Genomic DNA, 12,743 nt, shown 5'->3' on the forward strand with positions numbered 1-12,743 from the left:
TGGCTACTGGTTTGCTGTAAATTGCTTTTACTATGTTTAGGTATGGGCCTTGAATTCCTGATCTTTCCAAGACTTTTATCATGAAGGGATGTTGAATTTTATCAAATGCTTTCTCTGCATCTAGTGAGATGATCATGTGGTTTTTTTCTTTGAGTTTTTTTATATAGTGGATTACATTGATGGATTTCCGAATATTGAACCATCCTTGCATTCCTGGGATAAAACCTACTTGATCATGATGGATGATTGTTTTGATGTGTTCTTGGATTCGGTTTGCTAGAATTTTATTGAGTATTTTTGCATCGATGTTCATAAGGGAGATTGGTCTGAAGTTCTCTTTCTTTGTCGGGTCTTTGTGGGGTTTGGGTATGAGTGTAATTGTAGCTTCATAGAACGAATTGGGTACAGTTCCTTCTGTTTATATTTTGTGGAATAGTTTGAAGAGAATTGGTATTAGGTCTTCCTTGAAGGTCTGATAAAATTCAGCACTAAAACCATCTAGTCCTGGGCTTTTTTTAGTGGGGAGACTTTTAATGACTGCTGCTATTTCCCTAGGGGTTATGGGACTATTTAGATGGTTTATCTGCTCCTGGTTTAACTTTGGGACCTGGTATCTGTCTAGGAAATTGTCTATTTCATCCAGGTTTTCCAGTTTTGTTGAGTATAGGCCTTTGTAGTATGCTCTGATGATTCTTTTAATTTCTTCAGTTTCTGTTGTTATGTCTCCCTTTTCAGTTCTGATTTTATTAATTTGGATACTGTCTCTGTGCCCTCTGGTTAATCTGGCTAACGGTTTATCTATCTTATTGATTTTCTCAAAGAACCAACTCCTGGTTTTATTGATATTTTGTATTGTTCTTTCTGTTTCTATTTGGTTGATTTCAGCCCTGAGTTTGATTATTTCCTGCCTTCTACTCCTCCTGGGTGTATTTGCTTCTTTTTGTTCTAGAGCTTTTAGTTGTGCAGTCAACTTGTTAGTGTGTGCTCTTTCCAGGTTCTTTTTGTAGGCACTTAGAGCTATGAGTTTTCCTCTTAGCACTGCCTTCATGGAGTCCCACAAGTTTTGGTATGATGTGTCCTCATTTTCATTGAATTCTAAAAAGTCTTTAATTTCTTTCTTTATTTCTTCCTTGAGCAAGTCATCATTGAGTAGAGAGTTGTTCAGTTTCCATGTGCAAGTGGGTTTTCCATTGGTTTTGTCATTATTAAAGACCAGTCTTATTCCGTGGTTATCTGATAAGATGCAAGGGATTATTTCAATGTTTTTGTATCTGTAGAGGCCTGCTTTGTGACCAATTATATGGTCTATTTTGGAGAAGGTACCATGAGGTGCTAAGAAAAAGGTATACTCTTTTGTTTTAGGATGAAATGTTCTATAGATGTCTGTTAAGTCCATTTGGCTCATAACTTCTGTTAATGTCAAAGTGTCTCGGTTTAGTTTCTGTTTCCATGATCTGTCCATTGCTGAGAGTGGGGTGTTGAAATCCCCCACTATTATTGTATGAGGTGTAATGTGTGTTTTGAGCTTTAGTAAAGTTTCTTTTATGTATGTAGGTGCCCTTGCATTTGGAGCATAGATGTTCAGAATTGAGAGTTCACCTTGGTAGATTTTTCCTTTGATGAGTATGAAGTGTCCTTCCTTATCTTTTTTGATTAATTTTGGATGAAAGTCGATTTTATTTGATATTAGAGTGGCTACTCCAGCTTCTTTCTTGGGACCATTGGCTTGGAAAATTGTTTTCCACCCTTTTATTCTGAGGTAGTGTCTGTCTTTGTCACTGAGGTGCGTTTCTTGTATGCAGCAAAATTCTGGGTCTTGTTTGTGTATCCAGTCTGATAGTCTGCGTCTTTTTATTGGGGAATTGAGACCATTGATGTTAAGAGATATTAAGGAAAAATGATTGTGGCTTCCTGTTATTTTTGCTATTAGAGGTAAAGTTATGTTTGTATAGTTATCTTCTTTTGGGGTTGTTGGAAGATTACTTCCTTGCTTTTTCTAGGTTGTAGTTTCCCTCCTTGTGTTGGTGTTTTCCATCAATTATCCTTTGAAGTGCTGGGTTTGTGGGAAGATATTGTGCAAATTTGGTTTTGTCATGGAATATCTTGGTTTCACCATCTATAGTGATTGAGAGTTTTGCTGGGTATAGTAATCTGGGCTGGCAATTGTGTTCTCTTAGGGTCTGTATGATGTCCGTCCAGGCTCTTCTGGCTTTTATAGTCTCTGGTGAGAAGTCTGGTGTAATTCTTATAGGTCTGCCTTGTATGTTACTTGGCCTTTTTCCCTTACTGCTTTTAGTATTTTTTCTTTGTTTTGTGCATCTGATGTTTTGATTATTATGTGACGGGAGGTATTTCTTTTCTGGTCTAGTCTATTTGGTGTTCTGTAGGCTTCTTGTATGTTTATGGGCATCTTGTTCTTTAGGTTAGGAAAGTTCTCCTCAATAATTTTGTTGAAGATATTTACTGTCCCTTTAAGTTGGGAATCTTCATTCTCATCTATACCTATTATCCTTAGGTTTGGTCTTCTCATTGTGTCCTGGATTTCCTGGATGTTTTGAGTTAGGAGTTTTTTGCATTTTGCATTTTCTTTGACAACTGTGTCAATATTTTCTACCGTATCTTCTGCATTTGAGATTCTCTCTTCTATCTCTTGTATTCGGTTGGTGATGCTTGCGTCTATGACTCCTGATCTCTTTCTTAAGTTTTCTATTTCCATGGTTGTCTCCCATTGAGCTTTCTTTATTGTTTCTATATCCATTTTCAGATCCTGCATGTTTTTGTTTAATTCCTTCTTTGTGTTTTCTTGCATTTCCTTAAGGGATTTCTGTGATTCCTCTTGAAGGGCTTCTATCTGTTTACTTGTACTCTCCTGTATTTCTTTAAGGGAGTTACTTAATTCCTTCTTATAATCCTCTATCATCATCATGAGAAGTGATTTTAATTCTGAATCCTGCTTTTCAGGTGTGATGGGGTGTTCAGGGCTTGCTATATTGGGAGAACTGGGTACTGATGATGCCAAGAAACTTTGGTTTCTGTTGCTTATGTTCTTGCGCTTGCCTTTCGCCATCTGGTTAACTCTAGTGTTGCCTGCCCTCACTGTGTAAGACTGGAGTCTATATTTCCAGTTATCTTGCTTGTTGCAGAGCTCCTCAGAGTCCAGATGTCTCTGTAGTCTTATGATCCTAATCTTGGTGTCTGCTGCTCTGAGTGCAATGGCTCCTCGGCTGCTCTGAGTGCAGTGGCTCCTCTAGGATGACTCAGGAGTCAGTATCTCCACAGGACAGGAGTAGATCAACTCTGTGTCAGCTGCTCTGAGTGCAGTGGCTCCTCTAGGATGACTCAGGAGTCAGTAACTCCACAGGACAGGAGCAGACCAACTCTGTGTCTGCCCCAGCCCACAGGACCAGGCAGGGGAGGAAGGGAAGTGCGATGTTTATGTTCTTGTGCTTTCCTTTTGCCATCTGGATCTCCTTTGTGCTCTCTGTGCTGTCTCTGACTGGAGCCTGTCTTTCCTATTATCTAAGTTGTGTCAGAACTGTTTGGGATGGGTTTTGCTGCTGGGGTTAGAGCTGAAGCCCAAGCTCTGCTCCGTGCTCAGGTGGAAACCGGAAGGGGCCTTTGCTCCGGGTCAGGAGTCGATTCCTGGGTCCCAGTGGGTCCCAGGTGCTTCCTGTTTGAGGCAAGTATTGCCACCTCCTAGCCTAAGATACTGCTTGGGTTAGAGCTCCTGAGAGCCCCGATTCTTCTGGGTTCTGTGAGATTGTGTGCAGAGCTGACTCCTGGGATTTGCCGAGTGCTCGGGCCCAGACTGGATGGAGCCTGCGCTCCAGGCCAGGAGTGAATTCCTAGATCCCAGTGGGTCCTGGTTACCCCCTGTTTGGGGCAAGTGTTGCTTTTTCCTTACCTGGGATGCTGCCTGAGTTATGGCTCCTGGGAGGCCCTCTTTCTCTCGGTTTTCTGAAGTTGGGTACAGAGCTGCCGCCTGGGACCTGCTCTATGCTCGGCCTAGACCAGAAGTCTTCTGTGTTCTTTAAGCTACATTTAAACTGCTTTTCTTGCATAGTATGATGAGATTGTTCTACTGTGGTTTCAACTTGGTACAGCTTTAATATCTTTGATCCGCAGACTATAAATGAAGGGATTCAGCATAGGAGTGAGCACAATTTAAATAACTAGGACACCAACCAAGATACACATCAGTGGTTGTTCCATAATGTAGCCGCCCAAGCTGCCTCACGTTCGAGAAGGCCACTTTGTAATGGCCCGTTCTGCTGCTCTGGTCCAAGGGTCAGGGTCTAGCAAGAGAGAGAGTGGGGACAGAGACGCAAAGAATGGAGACAAGACAGGGAGTCTGATCAAGTCTCATCTTTTGGAAGGAAATCCTGGGTATTTATACCCTTTACCACATGCCTTGCCCTCATGGACAAGCACAGCTGAAGGCACTACATCATGTGCCTTGCAGCGTGGATATCATGTGCACCTAGCTAGCTGTGTGGAGACCACCTGCACCTAGCAGCGTGGAGACCATGTGCACCTAGCTGCTGGCGGCACTAAACAGCAAAGCAAGATATGTAAGAAAAACAAAATGTTTATCAGAGTGTGCTCAGCTGTTGCGGGCTGTTGAAAACAAGTCTCTTGTCAGGATATATGGCTCGAGATGGCTGCAAAGATGATAGCCACTTTCAGCTAGGTGTTGGCTCCCAACACATAAAATAAACAAATAACCAAGAGGTGAGACCAATAGTTAGAGAAGATGTTATACCTCCCACATTTGGCTAAGATTTTCATAATGTTGGAAACATTTTTATAGTAAGAGAAAAGATCCCTTGAACAGAGTTAAAATCAAAGATAATGCCAGAAAAATATCCTATATTGTTATCAAAAAAGATCTCAGAACAGACAACATTAAGGACATGAGAAAGATCACAGAAAAAAATTAGAAATTTTGACATTTTTGAAGTGCATAAATTGTAAAGAATGTAAATTGAGAATCTGATATTCCATGATGCAAACCATAAAAGACAGTAAAGCTAAGACACTGCAGAGCCATATGTTCATAATGACTGAATAATGTAGAAGGTAGCAATTAGCTGAAAGTATGTCATAAGCCATCATAGTCAGAAGCATGTCACCCACAAGCATGCAAATATCTCAGAGATATGCCTGTCCAACAGTCGACAGAGGAGAATATTTTACTATGAGTTTGAATGTCCACAATCATCATTGGACTGTGCTAGAGAGTAAACCAGTGCCAGCCTAGAAAAGGTTCTTAGTCACATAAACAATGCTGGGTATTTGTTCCATATCATATAGCAAATATTTTATTGAGAATACTAGTATCTATGTTCATAAGCAAACTGATCAGTAATTCTTTCTCTTTTGTGAGTCTTCATGTGGTTTAGATATCAGTGTAAATGTACCCTTGTTAAGTGAGTTTAAACATGTTTGTTCTATATCTATTTTGTGTAATCATTTTAAAAGTATTGCTACCAACTCTTCTTGTAAAACTCTATGGTAAATCATTTGACCTTGGCATTTTTGGTAGATTTTGTTACTTCTATTTAATTATGAGTTATAGGTCGCTTAAAATTGCTTATATTATTTAACTTGGTAAGTGGTATGTATAGAAAAGATTACCCACTTATTTCAGATTAGTTAAACTTGGTGGAGTTTTAAAGTATGCCCTATCATCATCTAAATTTCCTTGGTCTCTGTTATGTGCCACTTTTCATTTCTAGGTTTTTTTTAATATAGGTATTCTTTTTTACTCCAATCTGCTTTAGTTTTAATTACATGCAAGTATTAAGGTCAGTTCTAGGTTGAGGGTCTAGCAATACAATAGATGCAAATAGTAAAGGAACAAGCAGACAATAAACACAAATAGTCAAAGAACAAGCAAGGCAATAAACAATCTTGTGATCACTTGTGATCACTGTTTCTAAGGGCTTATCAAGATGACCAAACTATCTGAGCCTCTCTGCCTTTTAGTTAATTTGTATGAGGATTTGTTAATCTTACTGAATTTCTCCAAGAATGAAGTTTTTCTTTCATTGATTCTATTTGTTTTGTTTATATTTTATGACTTTAGCACAATTCTCAGACAAATTAATGACGAGAAAGAAAAACACATATCTGAGATTATACTGAACTGTGAAAAGTGGAAATTACATCCATACTCAAAGATGTTGTTTGAAATACAATATTGATGTGTTTCTAAATGTCTAAACTTCTTTTACATCTTTCTAAACTTCTTTTATATCTTACATTAAAAATATATTCTAGCTTTAAAAGAAAATTGAAGAAATATATATACATTCCATTGAGGAAATGTATACACTGTTGCAATCATGTCACCAATATTAAGAGGAAAAATGAACTATTTTCTGGTATGTTACCCAATCCATACAGAGCAGTTCATGCTCATTACTGTGGACCTGGTCAAAGCCTAGAACTGTTGGTATCACATGAACTATGAGTGAATCTATTCATTTTGTTTTAAAAAAATGTACATGCTATCATACTGCCTCTTAAATATTATACCATTAGACAATCATTACCCTCAAAATTGTTCAAAGAAACTTCTTTTTACAACCCTTGTCAACTATTGCTGAAATGCATGCTTGATCGAAATCATAAGATAAAGTGTGATTATCTTTACTTATTAAACCAATATGACCGATCCAGGTCTCAGTAATTATTATAGAAGAAGCAGAATGAATCTAATACCCTGATAACTCATTAGACTGCAGTATTTTATAGAAACTCATTAGACAATAGTATTTTATAGGAACAAAATGGAGATGGTACTCTTGAACTCACAGGACATCACCAAAACGCAGCTTACAAATGTAAGCCCCGTAGTAGAAAAGACTCATAAGACCTAATCTATTCAAAAGAGCTAATACCAGTCTAAGGCTGGAAAAAAAGGCATTGTCCTCAGTGATGTAAGCACTGTGAGTCAATGTGGTAAAGTAGGTGTCTTTAAACTCATGTATATATGTGTGTCCTAGTAAACCCAGTGGGTCACAAACCAAAACAATACATAACAACAGGAAAGTAGATACTTAGTGAGAGGAGAGGGAATTTGTTGGAATGGGAAGAGTATAATAGTGGAGGGTTGATTTAGATGAAAATGCTTCGTATATATTTATGAAATTCTCAAAAAATAACTGAAAAGCAATGAATTTGATTATTATGGGAATGTCTATTGAGTACTGTGATCCTCAAGCAGTAGTTGGATATTGAATTAAGTGAAATGTACACTAGATCAATTTTAAAACCTCTAGTCTGATCTTCAAAACATTACATATTGCTAATGTTTCAGAATGGTAGCTGAAACACCTGTGCATGGTAACCACACACACACACACACACATACAACCCAAACACACACACACACACACAGAGAGAGAGAGAGAGAGAGAGAGAGAGAGAGAGAGAGAGAGAGAGAGAGAGAATCATCAATATGGAAAAATTGTTCAAATTTCTAAAGTGAAATTTGGCACCCATTCATTGAAATTCTTACTTGCCATCACAATTCAACCCAACCACAATGATACTGTTTTCAAAAAGCAATAAGCAAAATTTAAATAAACAAATAAATAACAACAACTCCAAATCCTGATGTAGAATTTATTCAAGAACTTTAAAATATTGTGGGAACAAAGAGATTATACTATATTCCAAGCTAGGATCCTAATTTGAAGCCATTGGATGTGATATTAGAAAAACCTACTATGAAATCTCTTCAGGGCATTACTGATATCTCTATTCCTCAGGGTGTAGATGAAAGGATTAAGCATAGGGCTCACTGCAGTGTACATCAGTGAAGCCACTGCATTCTTTCGTGGAGAATGTAACACAGCTGACCCAAGGTACACACCAATCCCAGTTCCATAAAATAAGCAAACTACTGACAGATGTGAACCACAGGTGGAGAACGCTTTATATTTCCCAATTGAGGAGGGGATTTTCAGAATGGAGAAAACAATTTTACAGTATGATAAAATGATTCCTAGGACAGGAAAAATGCCAAGTACAACACCAATAAAATATATTACTATGTTACTGCTGTGTGTGTTAGTACAAGCAAGATTAAGGAGTTGTGAAGGGTGACAGAAGAAATTTGCTATTTCCACATCCTTGAAGCAAGTAACCTGTAAGGCAATCAAGTTGTGCAACTGTGAATCAAAAACACTGACTGAAAAAGACAACAAAATTAAGACAACACAGACCTGAGGGTTCATAATGACAGTGTAGTGAAGGGGATGACAGATGGCCACAAATCGATCATAAGCCATCACAGTTAGAATCATGTCATCCATACATACAAAAAATAGGAAAAGAGACATTTGTGTCAAGCAGCCTGCATAAGAAATGACTCTGCTGTGCATTTTGATGCCCACAATCATCTTTGGGATTGTGGTAGAGATGAAAAAGATATCAATCAAAGATAAGTTGGACAGGAAAAAATACATGGGGGTATGGAGATGTGAGTCAAAGATGATGACCAAGATAATAAGCAGGTTCCCAAGCACTGTGACCAGGTACACTGACAGGAATAATCCAAAGAGGAGAAGCTGCAGTTCTGGATCTTCTGAGAGTGCCAGGAGATGGAATTCCAAGACATCTGTTAAATTCTCTACATCATTGTTAATCATAACCCTTTTGAAAAAAAATTCATTCAAATAATGAGACAAATAGAACACTAACAATGCCTTATATTTCTCATGCAGATACTCTCAAATAAAGCACTATCACTTGAGTTTCATAAATCTTAACACATCCCAGTTTTGACAAACACAGCATGTCTAGAATCCTTTCCTAAATATTTTCTGTGACAATTGCAGCTTCATAAATATGTGCACATTAGAGACATATAATTCAATATTAGGACAATAGCAACCCTAGAAAGGAAGAGTAAACATGTGATGATAGTCAAATAATATATTCCATACTTGCAAAGAATATGCTCAGCCATTTTTCTAGTTACTCTCTTATATGTCATCTTTGACTCTCTTATATAAAGTTGAATAATTAAAAAAAATCTAAAACGTTTACTAAACTTACTCTTATTTGTAATAAATAGACATTAAAATCAAATATTATGACAAGTTTTACACACTTGCTTGATTTCCAGTTCAAGACATATATTCATGTTCAACGTATCTTACTTTGAATAGGTTATGAAAGGCAAAACAGAAAATAAATGAATTAATGAAAAATATGACAATTTTCTATCATTTTTAAATTGGTGAAAATATTTACCTTCTTTCTATACCTTTATAAAGACATTTGACTAGATGTTTAATGGTTAGCCAGAGTTTCTCAATTTTCATACACACATACACACAAACACACACACACACACAAATTCCTTAAATTAAGATTGAAACTAATTACGTGACAATAACATTTAAGATGTTTGTTTCCTTCTCATTGAAGATGAGAAATTCTGTCTTAGAATACTTCCTGATATTCACAAAGTGCTTAATAAGTATGAAGTCTTGTTACAGTCAATCATGCAACTGCATAAAGTAATACTTACATACTTAATAATATTTATATCATAACTAATAATTTTCAAAACATGAAAACTACATATGGATTTTGAACACTTGCTATCCTCTTATTATTTTACCTCTGTAATTGCAATTATTTCATAAATTCTATAAGTAGCTCTTTCCCACCAATGTATCTATATTGACTTCATATCCCTTAAAAAAGCATTTTATAAAAGTATTTATGTACAAGTACCTACTTCTTATATGTGAAAAATAAAATCCTATCCTTATAATAATCAGAATTTATTAACTTGTATTATCAAGTAGATTTAATCTCACTAGAAAGAACATATATTTACTACAATGATTTCTCTTGTTTATGAAGTCATGGTGAGGGGAACAACATTCAACATAAGCTTATTCACAATGAAACATCTTCAAAACATCTATGTACTTTTTCAGTTAAAAAAAATTCTATTTTTTTACTTTTCAAATTTTTGATTAAAAAAGTTTTAGCACTATATTTAGATTATGCTTTTCCTCTCTCGATCACTTCCGATGTATATACTATTCCTAGCCATTGAAATGAATGGCCTTTATTTTTCTCTGGGCATAAAAAACAAAAGAGCATACAAAACTACAAGAAACAAACAAAAATAATCTCACAAAACTCAAAATTACAATGTATTGGACAGGAAAAAGGTCTTATTATAGAAAAAAAATCTCAAAAAAACTTAACAAAAATAAAAAGTCTACAAAAAAGAACCCACCCAAAAAAAAAACTCAAAAAATTGAGTTTATTTTGTGTTAGCCATCTACTTCTAGTCATTGTGTCCACCCTTAAGTAACAGGACACTGATTTCACAGGCACTAAGACCAAACATTAATAAATAAGGCCTCAAGAAAGTGAAAAGAAAAACACAATTAAGGCAAAGCAACAGATTGCAGAATGGGGAATTATACATCCATTAGAGCATTGATACATAAAATATAAAAAGCATCAAAATTCTGGGATGAAGAAAATAAATAGTAAAAACAAGTTCCAAAAAGGAGAGAGTTCTCAAAAGATGAAAAATAATTGATGAAAAATGCTTAAAGAAATTATCAACCTCCTTAGCCATCAGGAAAATGCAAATCAAAACCACTCTGAGATTTGAACTTATGACCATTATAATGGTCAAGATAAGTAAAGTAAGTACAGTTCATCCTGGTGAAGATATTGGGAAAGTGGAGTATTTATCTATTGTTTGTGGGATCACAAATTATACAGTCACTAATGAAGTAGAGTGGGTCCAAAGGAAGCTAGGAATAGATCAACCTTAAGATACACCTAAACTACTGGTGCAAGGTTAATAGGTTGTTCTCTTATTTCCAGTGAAAATCTACTTTTGCTGTCATGCTCTATTAGTTATGTTAGTTTGCCTCTAAAAAACAAAAAATTACCCTTATCTCCATTGTTCTGTTAACTGAGTTTTCAGGACAACTTTATACTAGCAGTCTATTCAGTTTAACAACACACAAATAAATTTCAAAATGCCTTGGTAATAATACTACCATTTTTCCAATAAAAAACAAACAATGCCACAAAATGGAGTTCAGAAAATAAATGTGTTTGCTGTACATCAAATTCTCAAAGAATATATTGAAGATTAAAATTAAACACCGAAATAATACAATTCAATAATATCTTTAAAATAAATAGAAAAAACTTAAAGAGCACATACAAACTTCCTCTCATTTCTATATGCCATTTATATTGATTAATGGTAAAATTGAGAAAAATTCTACCTATGTAATATATATAGAATCTAAGGTAAGCCATGAAATTAAAATCATAGAAGAAGCTGTCTTTATGAAATAACTTAATTGTAGTATTTATTAATTTTTAATTTTATAAAATAAAGCTATGCCAGACCCTTTTCATTCTCATTCCTCCAATCTTTCCCATCTACTCATTTCCTCAAAAACTGATCACAGTAGGCACAAAACACACAAGATATTATCATATAGAAATAATTAGCTAATTAATATAGTTTCATATGAGATTGGAACCTCCAAGGCATGTCTCCATCTAAAATACACCTGCCTGTGCCTGCCAATGTACGCTTTCTTTTCATGGAATGAAATTTCTATCACCATTTTGATGTCTACATGACAAAATGTAATTATATCTTACAAATAAGAACTTTTTCTCTTTTCTCTAGTTTAATCAGGAATTACTTTAAAAAATTATTGTGCAGCCAGGAAAGAAACTACTCCTCTGAAGTTGCATCAGTTTTGCATATTTGGAAATCAAGCCATGGAAGAGTTTATTAAGTGGTTAATAAATGTTATTATGTTCATGTTTCCTGTGTCTTATAGTATAAACTTGAGAGATTTACAAAGGAAGAATTGGTTATATCTTAACAAAAATGTGGAGGCAAATTGAATCATATATTTCTTGAAAGATATGTATATTTGCATAATTATTCCAGTAACCATATCTGTCAATTTAAGGTAACATATAGTATTAGTATATATAGTACACTATAATATAGTTAAAATATAATATAATGCAATATAATATATAAAAGTCTTATATGGAAAATCTGTTAACTTTTCTTTACTTAGGCAGCATGAGTACCTCCCAGAAATCAACTTCAGTACTGGATTCCCAAACATAGAAGTATGTGTAACATATAGTACTAAAAAGTAAATAATCAAAGCATGATGTAGTGACATACCCATGTAACTTCAATACTCAGGATGCTGATATAGGAAAATCACAGTCTGCATGTGATTCACTAATTTCTTTTATCAATTTCCAGTCACCATGAATATTTAAGTTGGTATTCAGAAATCCTCACCACAGTTACATTTAATATTTTGTTTTATGACTCCTTCCAAGTTCCTCAGCAGGAATAAAAAAATAAATATAATGATCATTAAGTTATTAAATTGTAATCTGTTGTTTGAGTTCACTGAGAAGTTAACTCTTCAATTGAATTTGTCTCCTTCACATTTCTGACTCAAGCAAGTTTGTCTCACAGTGTTCTCCAAAGTCTGGAGGTCTTTCTGATAGGGAGGGAAAAGAGCAGTTAAATAGCCTAAGAGTAAAATCATTGTGTCCTTAAGAATAGCTAGAAAGTAAACTATTTTCAGGAAATGTTGGTATTGTTGACTCCATTATGTAAGTGCCTGAATTGGTAGAGAGAATCGGAATGTTGGAAAGTTCATATATGGGAAGTCCATGCATGGAGG

At 35.3% G+C, this 12,743-nt stretch overlaps 1 protein-coding gene across 1 annotated transcript; it reads right to left on the reverse strand.

Moving 5' to 3' along the window:
* Positions 1-7,721: 7,721 nt before the first annotated feature.
* On the reverse strand, positions 7,722-8,660 carry LOC114618206 (olfactory receptor 7E24-like). Its single transcript, XM_028763899.1, has one exon. The coding sequence runs from the start codon at positions 8,658-8,660 to the stop codon at positions 7,722-7,724; it is 939 nt and encodes a 312-aa protein (XP_028619732.1).
* Positions 8,661-12,743: the final 4,083 nt, after the last annotated feature.

This window comes from Grammomys surdaster, unplaced genomic scaffold (genome assembly GCF_004785775.1).
Source record: "Grammomys surdaster isolate TR1022 unplaced genomic scaffold, NIH_TR_1.0 140, whole genome shotgun sequence".
Classification (NCBI taxonomy): Eukaryota; Metazoa; Chordata; class Mammalia; order Rodentia; family Muridae; genus Grammomys; species Grammomys surdaster.